At 34.7% G+C, this 12,205-nt stretch overlaps 1 protein-coding gene across 8 annotated transcripts in view; it reads right to left on the reverse strand.

The window, feature by feature from the left end:
* Window positions 1-12,205, reverse strand: part of Eip63F-1 (Ecdysone-induced protein 63F 1) — a 207,746-nt gene continuing 195,541 nt past the window's right edge. For 7 of the 8 annotated variants that reach the window (XM_089636778.1, XM_089636780.1, XM_089636779.1 and 4 more), the window contains 3 exons: window positions 6,417-6,546; window positions 3,592-3,740; window positions 2-1,200 (listed from right to left, as the gene is read on the reverse strand). In XM_089636778.1, the coding sequence (XP_089492904.1) occupies window positions 1,178-1,200; window positions 3,592-3,740; window positions 6,417-6,546 (302 nt within the window). In that variant the 3' untranslated portion in view covers window positions 2-1,177. Of the gene's footprint in view, window positions 1,201-3,591; window positions 3,741-6,416; window positions 6,547-12,205 lie in introns of all 8 variants that reach the window. The other variant, XM_089636782.1, reaches the window with a different exon arrangement.

Below are 12,205 nucleotides of genomic sequence, written 5' to 3' on the forward strand. Positions count from 1 at the left end.
ATATTTTATTTTATTCAACAATCAATACAAATAATATTGTGATCAATGTTAGAATTAAAACTAGATAAATAAGTACTGACTTCCTTAGACAGGTATGCCTGCAATACGTGTTAGTCAATAATGCAGAACATTATTAAAATATGTTTTTCACAGTAAAGAAAAAATAACCATTTATAATAAAATGTTTTTAATACTATTGACTAGTTCTGCTTTACAAACTTTTTAAAAATTCGCTGTCTTAGCGCAATGTTTATCAGTTTTACAATAAAAAGAAACAGTTTTGTAGATGTTTATTATTAATTTGCGATTTAAAATAACAAAATAGTTGTGACAATTTTGCAGATCTTTTCAACATGTTATTTATATTTTTGCTAATCGTCATCAATAAAAATTATTTGTGATTTTTTTGTTTTTCATACTTATATATTAACAATAATTTTCCTTACCAATAATAATTATTGGCGATAAAATTATTCGAACATGACTTGAAAGCGCCATATTTTAAAAGCGTTATTTCGCTCAGTTATTATTTGATAACTACGCTTTAAAATATTGAAAAATTATCACACATTATACAAAACAACATATTAATTACATTATATTCATTTTAAATACATAAATTATGTCTGAAACATATAATTTTATATTTACAAAAAAAATTATCTGGACAAAATATGTTTACAAAATCATTTTTTACGTACAAATCTAACAGGAACTAATAATTTGCTCGAAGCAAAAACTTTAAAATTTGATATAGAAAAATATGTAAAATATCAGTACTTACTGAAAAAAAGTGTCCACGTCTTTTACAAAAATATCATATTATTATTTTTTAATTATATAAATTCAACCGTTTTTCGACTAATTGTTACAATTAAAATATGGGTAAAACAACCACAATAATCTCTTTGATATTACAAATTATTTATATTAATGTTTTCTATATTTGTCTTTATAAAAAGCTCATACGATTAAATTGATAGCGTGGCATGAAAATATATTCTATATCTTCTAGTCTACCAAATTAATGTGCGCCTTCCGATATATGTAGATAAAGGTAGGTTTACACACAAGAAACTGTGGATAGTGTAATCTTTATAAAATTACTATAAACATAATATGTAGGTAGATATAATTCACTTCTGGGATAAACTAACAGCGGGAGGCGGGAAGACGTCTAGAGAAGCAGCCTAACGAACTCTGAAAGAACAAAACAATAATTTAATTAATTCATTATTTTTATCAACACTGAAACTGGTCTCAATAAATAAACTTTTTTCATGGAAATTTTGATACATAGATTCGTATTTTTTGTTTTCGCACACAGGCAGTGGTACCCCTCGCAGCGCCCCACAGTGGGCTGAAAATTGCCATTCATAGACATAGAGACTTGAATTTTGCGCCACAATACGAAGTATGTCAAAAAAATACAAATAAATAGTAGTATATCTGTGTGTAAGGATATAATGGCCAACCTTATGATTCCAGATATAACCTCATTTTTAATGTCAGTCCCATACAAATTTTTCTTTAAAAAATGATAACTCCGTCATTTGTACACGCAATTGCTTCATACGAAATTTTATAGCATAGTAATAATCAGCAGAATCCATTTCTAGCCAAAAAAATACCCTTGAAAATTCAAGTCTCTATGTCTATGAATGGCGATTTTCAGCCCACTGTGCGTCCCCATAAATGCGCACAGAAATGTACCTGCGTTAGTAGTTAATTAGTTTTTCTAAAAGTGGGAAATTGTTGTTTCTTATTTCATTTAAATTAATTTTTATTGAATAACCTAGTGAGTACCTCAAATTGTAATATTTAATTATTGAAGATAATATTAGCGATTCCTACACGAAAATCTGAAACAGAAAAAGATAAGGGCACATCCAGGACTCGAACCCAGAACCCTTCCCTTGCTAACTAAAGATAGTTGCCAATAAAAATGTGCGGTGAGAAAATGAAGACAATGTTTGTAGTTCTTATTCGTAGTAATCATACAGTTAAATAAGACCGAATGAGATAGGGTCCCATTAGCTCAATAGTAGAGCGGTGCCCCGGTGAGGTAAGGGTCCGAATCCTAGATGTGGCAGTATCTTTTTATGTTTCAGATTTTCGTGTTGGAATCGCTAATACTGTCTTCAATAATTAAAAATTATTATTATTCTACCCTCATTATAGACACTTCAACAGCGCCGGATCTACGGCAGATGCAGAGGGAATGTAAAACCAGTGCCGAACACTAAAAAAAGGCCCTGGAATATTTTTAAAAGTAAATAATTGCCATTTGAGGTTAACATATGTTGTATTAATTAACGCTTCAATCAATTTGAGAGGCAGGTATGGTTACTGCCGCCTCGAGAATCATTTATTGGATTACCCAAATTGTTTCGCTACGTTTGGTGACTTAGCAGGGATGCCAGGGTTAATGGGGTAAGGTTTATTCTGGTCTTGGCGGTGGATGAGTCTGTCCTAATGCGTGGCGGGCCTGATCGGGAGAGGCTATTTGAGGGTGAGGCCTATGTTGACTTTGGGGATGCTGTGTGGAGGATCTTTTCGATAAAAGACCCTCCACACGGCAAAACCTGTAGGGGGATAAATGGGAGTAAATAGGCACTGAGGGTAGTTGTTTTTCTCATGGCCTCATGTGTGTTAAAGGATCTAGCGCAGTGGACTTCTAGCCGACTGATATTGCGTGTGTTGAATTTCTTTACATCTCCATCTCAAGGTCTTATTTTTCTCTTAGTTTAAGGCGATGCCATACGTCGTGTAATATTTTGAATCGAGCCGCCATCGATAACACTCCTTAATTAGATGGCAATAAGGCTTAAATTCCCGCTTAACACCATCCAGCTGCGTTGATTTAGGCAAGAAAACAACATGGCCAAAAAATGCCTTTTATTTTATTTTGTGGATGTTCAGGCATAAATATTTTTTTTTCGATCTTTTTATAAATAAATTCATTTGCCAAATTATACAATAAAACCATAACCGAAAATGGGTTCGTAATTAGGAAATTTTTGAACTTTAGAGCAGTTTTCATAGGCCTTATAAATTATTTTTTTCTGGGCTTATAAAAAGACGTATGTAAAAAAATACTCGATTATTTCAAAGGCCAAGATGTATTATACCCGCGGTATTTATTTAAAGCATCTGAAATATTTCTAGGCGACCTAATTTTCAAACCAAAAACACATGATTTTGCATTACTACGTATGGCATCGCCTTAATAATCATTTTTGTAATATCCTTGATATTAGTGTAAGCGCGCACCCATAGATGGAGCTAGACGTTAGTCTTAGGTTGCCACAGATGGCGTTTAGCTGTCGAGTATTGTAGAGACCGAGTGTATTATAAATAATGCGGGAATCTCAAGGTCGGGGTCCATATTATTCCAACCGCCTGCTTATTCATAAATCAGAGCCCATTGTCAATCTATATCAGATTAATGTTCAGTTTGTACGGTCCCCATTCCTATTTTAAAGCGAGCACCTAACTAAATTGGAAGCCTGCCATCTTGAAGACCTGAAGAATTGCCTCCACGGGAAATTAGCCTTTAAAGACATTGGAGATTCAATAGCCAGCTAGTACCTTCGTAGTTGATTTTGCCATCTTTGTCCACATCCCCCAGAGTGAGAACCTGGGAGAGCTGCGCATCTGTCACAGGTTCTCCGATCATCTCCAGTGCGCTGCGGAGCTCGTCCTTGGTGATATAGCCATTGCAGTCCCTGTCGAACACCCTGCAACGGAAAAAATACTATTAACTAAATAAATACATAAATATCATATTTTTTGATGAGTAAATAAGTAAAGTTGATGATAAGTAGTCCGTGGAATCACAACCGGAATTAGTTTTTAATGATGATTTACTTTTACGTTTTACACAGATTACCTGCTTAATAACAACCCTTACAGTTTATTGATTATTCCACATTCCAGTTCCTACTCAAGTTCTTTTTATTCTTTTTTAAAAGTCTTATAAAAGAGTCTTCTCTAAAAGTCTTATCTTGAAAGAAAGAAGATTTGAAAAAATAAGACAGACTTTTCGTCGTCGAATTAACTAACTAACTAACTAACCATCACACCGTTTCTCCGAGGGGTAGGCAGAGAGGACGGACCCTCAAAAAACTCGGTATTGGCACACACTCCTTGCCTCATTCACATTCATACATTTTATACGTTGCATATAATCTCGTGAGAAGTCATTGAAATAGTGCAACTTATCATCCCCAATTAAAAAAATTTTTCGTTGTGGAAATCTCTAACATTGACGGTGCTTATAAGATGTGAATTGTAATTGACTACCGAATCTTCCAGGAACCAGCAGAATAACCATCGTCCACATGTAAAGGCTTTCTTTCCTCACTCCTAGTATTGCTAGTGATAAATAAACACGATCGCTTGAACTTTTGTTCTTGTTAAAATACAGTACATTTCAAGTACCAATCATCGGTATTAAACACTTAGGAAGGGTTGATTAAGAGAATTCAAACAATTCTTCAAATTTCAACGTTCATTTTCGGGTCCCTGTGAAAGTCCCATTCAAGTTCTGTTATTATATCATCATGGGCTAGCTGTTTGACAACACTGAAAAAAATCTCTCACAGAACTTTAAAATTGAAATTTGAAGAGTCGTTCAAATTCTCCGAAACAATTAATAGTAATTTAAACGACACAATCAAAGGATTTTCTTTGAAATTCAGTAGTTCAATGTATTTATCAACCTGTGCCAACTTCGCAAGTTAATTTACGTTCGCTGATAATATCTAGAACAACCCAATTACGTGTAATATATTGTGCTGTAATCATGCCGTGAGGTCGAAGGGATTAATGATTTCGCGATAAATCCATCGCTGTATTGTGTGTCGTGACGATGCGGGTATAAATTAGGTTAATCGAGTTGTTTATTCTGATTCTTGGTCATGATCACTGACCTTCGCAATTTATTCCACTTTGAAAAGAAAAAAACTGCACTCCACTGAACAAGACGTATTCGCAACAATTCTTAGCTTTACTTTTCATTCTTACCTTCAATCGATCTTCACCATTTAATTCTTAATTCGATTACACAAGAAATAGAATTCACAAACAGGTTTTAAACAGATTTTTATTGAACTTTGTTCAATAAAGTAGCTTCGTCCAGTTATTTTATCAACAATTTTTTTTTCAAGTACTATTAATATTTTCCTAATATTAGCGCTGTTCTCTGTCATCATAAATCGTTTACAGTTAAAATACGAAACCTGGTAATTTTTAATGAAAATTAAAATAAATACACAGTGTCCTAAAACGCATAGTAGGTACCTATGTACAATCGGGAAACTGGTAAATCGACATCACATTTGGAATCGATTGTGTAGCATATTTTTTTTACTTGAGCTTTTTGTTTTCGAGTAAATCGAATCAGAAGTTGGAATTTTTTTGCTATTTTTTTTAAATCGGTAGCTGGAGGGTTAATGTCAGCCTTTTAATGTATTTTATAATGTGTCGAAGCGTAAACCTGGGTTCAAAAGTTTATTTAACCGTTTAGTTATCGAAAGAAAAAATAAAAAAACGAATTGCTGTGTGATGTAGATTCACCAGTTTTCCGGTTGTACTACTTGTTGTACTTGTACTAGTTTCAAGACACCTCCCAGGCGTGGCAAGTTCAATTCTTCTGCTAGATAAGTCCTCGATCACGACACGATTGTGTTAATATGGGAATTATCATCGTTCTTTAAAAAAACACTTTTTTAACAGAGCTGTTTTCAAATTTAGATTAAATTTAAATTAACACAGGTGCAACTACAGGTTTTCCAATAAGAGGTGTTATTTTGATATTCAATCGTAAAAGATCAATGGTTTTGTTGCTTGTGTGGCACGTAGCGTCGTCTTGTTGAAAGTAAACGTTGTCCAGATCAATATAATCCAATTCCAGCCATAAAAAATCATTAATCATTTCTCGATAGCGCAATCCATTCACCGTAACTGTTGCTCCAGCCTCATTTTCAAAAAAGTAAGGTCCAATGACTCCGCCGGACCATAAACCGCACCAAACAGTCACACGTTGAGGAAAGAGAGGCTTTTCAACAATTTTCATGTATTTTCCGGCATGCGACAATTTTGATTGTTGACGAAGCCACCGAGGTGGAAATGGGCCTCATCACTCAAGATGATTTGCATTTGATTCACTCAAGTGAATTTTAATAATTTCAATGCGTTGTTGAAGCGTGTATCGTTCCATTTTTATTAATAGCGTAGTTTCTACTGGTCAAATGTCAAAAAACGACAGCTTCAAAAGTAACATCTACCGAAATAGCGGGCTATTCAAAATAACTCCTCTTATTGGAAAACCCTGTAGTTAATTTATACTAGCATTTGTATTTTATATTTTAATTGATTGTTTTAAAATATAATGTAGTTGTAGCATTTTGTACCTAAAAGCGGCCAGGAGATCTCTGGTGATCTCGTCCTCTGTATCCCCCGCCTCTCCCGTCAAGGTGCCCTGCAAGGCCTGTATCTTCGTCACCCACTGCAAGAACTCCGCTTCGTCTATCAGACCGTTACCTGGAACACAAAACAAAATCATGTTGTAGCACAAAACGCAATAAAGTTTATTACATGTTAATTAATTGTTCTGTGAACATCTAATTTACTAACCCAAAATTTTGTCTTAAGATTTGTAAATGGATACTTAAATTTCTACCTACTTATAAACCAAACATTTTGAATAAATCAAATTTCTAATAAGGAATTACAAAATAAATTTGTCCGTAGAAACGTATCTCATTGAAAATTATTTTTTTAAACTTTTTTTCAGGCAGGTAAGTACCATAATATTGAAAAAAAATACAAATAAGAAAGTCGGAAGATTTCACATTTAAAAAAATAATCTTTTCTGAATAATAGTCAAAGTTAGCCACCTAACCAAAGTTAGCCATCAAGTCAAAGTAAGGATTGCTTTAATAATAGACAGGATGCAGCAGATTTTAGAAATTAGATTTACAGATAGATGAAATTCGAAATGGTCGAGATAACTTAATTATTGCACATTGTCTCTCAATTGGAAATGCTACTTTGCAGAGAAGGCTAGGTGGATTTAGGAGGTGATTGAAGAAATGTGGAATGCTGCCTGCTGATTCATCGCAAATATGTGTTTTGTGGATAATACAATCTACTTTAAGCCACTAATTTATTTTATTTACCCTACCACAAAACCATAAAAGTGATTTCTTAAAATTTTTGATGTATATATGATATTAGTATATGAGCTCGCCCATAAATGACACTTGAAAATTCTATTAGGTTATCCATAGATGGCGTTAGCTGTCGAGAATAAAAGGATAATAAATAAGGGAAGAAACTCAAGGTAGGGGTCCAGATTATTCCAACAGCCTGCTTGGAACCATTGTTAATCTATCAAAATAGGGGTGTTGGAAATAAGCCGACGTAACTCAGTGGTCTCAAAACACTTGACCGGACATCAGAAGGTGCGGGTTCAATTCCCGTCGGCGGAATTTATTTTTACTCGGGAGATATTTTAAATTTGTATGGATATTTCGGGCGACTAATTATTGCTTATAATCATTTGTTATCCTTTGTGCTATGCATTAAAAACCTTGTCTTATGAACATTAGTTTATCATAAAAAAAATAATACTATTTTTGGTAGCTAAATAAAAGACTTTTTCAGATTTTCTTATTACAAAATCTATTATCTTTCTAAATCTACTTATATTATATGTCTGACCACAAGGGAAAAGGAGATAGAACGAGTTTTATGAGGACGTATCATTTTGTGACAGATATAGCACTGTGTGGTCCAAGTGGAAGTGTAAGTAGGTACGATTCGATTATTTTATTGCTCGCTACAGCTGCTATTTACTTCCTACATTTCTAGAAATTTAATCTATCAAATCGGTTTTGTAGGATACGGGTGCTTTTGAAGTCAATAAAACTAGTAATCTTCCTGGAAACTCTATGCGCTCGGGCATCGTAAATTTAAGCACCTACAAGAAATTTTTTATTTTTCCAATACCTTTATAAACCTGCAAAGAACTTACAATCTATGAACTGTACAGGTGCAATTGGAGTAGTCCGCTCCGGGCGCCGACTAGCCAAGGCGTCAAGCAACTTATAATATCTAACACCACAGCGCCCTTTCAATACTCTACAAGAATGTCGGAATGTTAATGACGTAAGTGCAGAAGGCGTGTATAAAAATATGCGACGCACGGCCCGGCGTATTGCACGGACCTACGGTCGAATTTACCCTAACAGGCCTATAAAATCCGTCTCCGTTGATTGTAATTAATTCTGATAAGCGTATTACTAAAATCTCAGATGTTTCTATTTTAATGCCTTGGAAAATTTAATTCATTTTCTAGAAAAATAAAATCTGGTGCTTACCGTTAATGTTTTAGTATGAAAAACGTTTCATTAAATTTTCAAATCGTTTTACATATAATATTTAAATGGTAACGTACTGTGTTATTAATCTTACATATAAATAACTTAAATGTGTGGGTATCTGTCTGAAAAAACTTATAATAATAAGGAATTAAATAAAATGTGAACCTCAGGCAAACCATCATTATTAGAGTAATTGGTTTTTGGCAGCGTCAGGCGCTGTTTGGCTCAGAACCGGCCCTGCTTATTAGAAGAGAGGCAAATTTATCGTACGCAGTAAAAGTACCGGGTATTTTCATGCGGTACTTTGTACCTGTGACAAGTCTCTAAAATAACTGGTTCCAAAATACCCACAAGTATTTTATACTGGGACTGAGTATTTATTACTTTCTATCCCCAGTTCCCAGATAGGTATAAAATACTTCTGAGTATTTTGTAACCGGTGTTTTGGATAGGTTGTGCGATAATCGCGTAGACCATCGACACATGGGTTAGATTGTAATGGTTATAATTTAGGCAGGTATGTGCCTATGTAAATTAACGCTCCGTTCGCTGAACCAAAAATATAGGTATTCGCAAATGTGACTTACGGAAGAGTTGGTTATGATGTTGATGATATGGTTCTTATGGTAGCGCTCGTATGGTGGAGGAATTCACCGGCACTCGTATAAGATTGAACTAATTATAACTCCGGCTAAAAATCAAATTAACACATCGGTTGTTTTCTCGGTACGGTGTTTTTGTCAACTGTCATTAGATGAAGTTTTCGCTACGGAGCGGGCGGCTTGATTCAAATCAAAGCAACACTGCGCAGATTCAAACAAGTAAAATTTGAATCCTAGCCTCCTTGTTGGTTGGAGCGGAAAAAGCGTTAAAACAATGCAGCGTCACGAAACACAGGTATTTTCTGTACCTGTACACACTGTACCTAGTAACGACCAGAAAACACACACACACAGAAATCACCTCTAATATGCAATTCTCGGCAACCGCTAGCCGCTAGTGTTCCTCCAATCCAATTACGGATAATCCGCAAAAGCAAAAATACCAGAGGACACGAATAAAAGATTACAAAATTTGTGGGGAATCGTTGTAGGCAGAAATTATCTGAGTACAGTTACAAAAAAATACCTGTTAAAAATAGCCGTTACAAAATACTCAAGTGTTTATTACTTTCTGTCCCCAGATACTATAATCTTCAGGTCGGTATAGAAAACATATTAAATAAAATATTTTCTTGTACCTGTACTCAGTGTACCCAGTATCAAAAAGTACTCACAGAACCTCTACTGCCTATGCATTCAAAGGATGATAAGCTTTTAGGTATATCTAAAGGGTTTTCCAATAAGAGGTGTTACTTTGAATAGCCCGCTATTTGGGTAGATATTACTTTTGAAGCTGTCATTTTTTGACATTTGACAATTAAAAACTACGCCATTAATAAAAATGAAACGATACACGCTTCAACAATGCATTGAAATTATTAAAATTCACTTGAGTGAATCAAATGCAAATCATCTTGAGTGATGAGGCCTATTTCCACCTCGGTGGCTTTGTCGACAAGCAAAATTGTCGCATCTGGGGCTCGGAAAACCCAGTTTAGGGGATTTATTATTGAAAAGCCTCTCTATTCTCAACGTGTGATTGTTTTGTGCGGTTTATGGTCCGACGGAGTCATTGGACCTTACTTTTTCGAAAATGAGGCTGGAGCAACAGTTACGGTAAATGGATTGGGCTATCAAGAGATGATTAATGATTTTTTATGGCCAAAATTGGATGGTATTAATTTAGACAACGTTTACTTTCAACAAAACCACACTACGTGCCACACAAGCAACGAAACCATTGATCTTTTACGATTGAATATCAAAATAACACCTCTTATTGGAAAACCCGTACAATAATTATAATACAACATACGTTTACTAATTACTACCCTGTGCTGTTTGAAAGTCAACATACTTTTGAACGAATGAATAAAATGTAATATTAAAACTGGTTAGCGGAACTAATTTTTTTGGCATTGCAATGAAAATTCAATGAAATCTCAATATAATAAATTATTATAAACAGAAATAGGGTTTGCATTGAGCTAAAGATTAGAAAAATAAAATGCTGTGCATATTTAATGACGCCAGAGCTCACCGTTTTGTAATTTTAGTTGGGTAAAAAATATATAGCCACTGAACAAAAAGTATGATTATACTTTTGCTCAAAATCGGTAGATTTCGTACCCTTTTCCAAAAAATTCCCTTTCTCCCTTTAAAATTCAAAACCCCCCGATCTGGGGACTTCTTCTAGCCACCTACAAGAAAATTTTTATCATCGGTATCCGTGATCGATGGGTAAGGCTCTCGACTAGCAATCCGAAGGTCTAGATTTTAAATCCTGGCGTGCGCAATAAAATTTTATTTAATGATTTTTTGTTATTTCGCAATTTATTTACTCCCCACCTTCCTCTTCCCTATTTACTTTCCCTCCACACTACCTTCAGCGTGACAACATAACTCAATTCTTACTGGCTTCTGAGGGTTGGAAGCAGTTGGGACTCTTGTGCGGTATGCACATTAAAAAAAATCAAACCTTCCTATGTTACCTTTCTTCTTTCCCCGTTTAAAGCTTAGCAAATAGAAAATAGAAAGATAATAAAATGTATTATGCATGAATTAAAAATTAAAATAAAAAGCCATGTTTCTGAGAAACTAACTAACTAACGTAAATGATTAAACGAATCAACACCACGACATTATTTCGCGAATTTTTTATTCTAGATAAATTAACAAAATTTGTTTAATCAAAACCAAATAAATTAGCATGCTAACGAGGTATTATGCCGCATGACCTGATTTTCTTTGAAAGGTAGTTCACACCTTTCCGCCGCAGACCCAATCGCCCAATATCTCAAGGTAAGAAAAACCCAACCACTAAAGCAGCCAAGCATGGCGGAATATGAAATTATTGTCATTTCAATGACCCAAATACTGTGAAAAGGGTTGTTTTATAGAGAGAATACAAAATACAGTATAACAAAGGGCTGGTCAACGAACGGCCCGTGGGTTATAATGGAAACTAGTTGGCTCTCTATGCGAATTCACGGTATCGCATATTACGGTCAGTTTGTTATAACTATCAGTTTTTCTCAACTCTTAAATAAAAACTCTGGAATCAACGACAAATTTCAGACTTTCATTAGTGATAGTTTACAATCAGTAATCAGTACACCTAACTATACCTAAAAAATGCCAAATATTTCCTACGTCAAACTATAATAATTATAAAAACAATGTGCACACTTGAACAAGTTTATTACTAGACAGAAACTTAATTGATCCAAACATTGCCTTACTCCGTAGACACTGCCGCGTACATCACAAAACGAAACAAATATTTGATACTAAAACTAATCGTAAATGATCGGTTCTACTTCGGAAGGGATCGTTATTTGAGTCGCGCCTCAAATTAAACAACGCGCGACCACGTCAGCTACCATTCCATGTGACTTCCCCACCCCTTCCGCCTACTTGAAATCGGCGGTGCTCAGAGGCGGGCCTTACCTCTACCTCACTATTATATTATTGTACACAGTTAAATAATACGCTAGTGATCGGAAATCAAATAATATTTATTGCGCACATCGGGATTTGAACCCGCTACCTATGGCTTGCTAGTTGTGAGCCTTACCCTCCACCATGAAGGCTGTCAATTGATATGAGAAAAATATATTAAGAGGTAATGTTTTCATTTATTTAATGCTTAGGTATACATTCTACAAAATATATAAATTGATCATTTATATATTGTGTAGAATCCAACCGGTC

Source organism: Hesperophylax consimilis, chromosome 10 (assembly GCF_061612785.1).
Source record: "Hesperophylax consimilis isolate HC1 chromosome 10, BYU_Hcon_1.0, whole genome shotgun sequence".
Taxonomy (NCBI): Eukaryota; Metazoa; Arthropoda; class Insecta; order Trichoptera; family Limnephilidae; genus Hesperophylax; species Hesperophylax consimilis.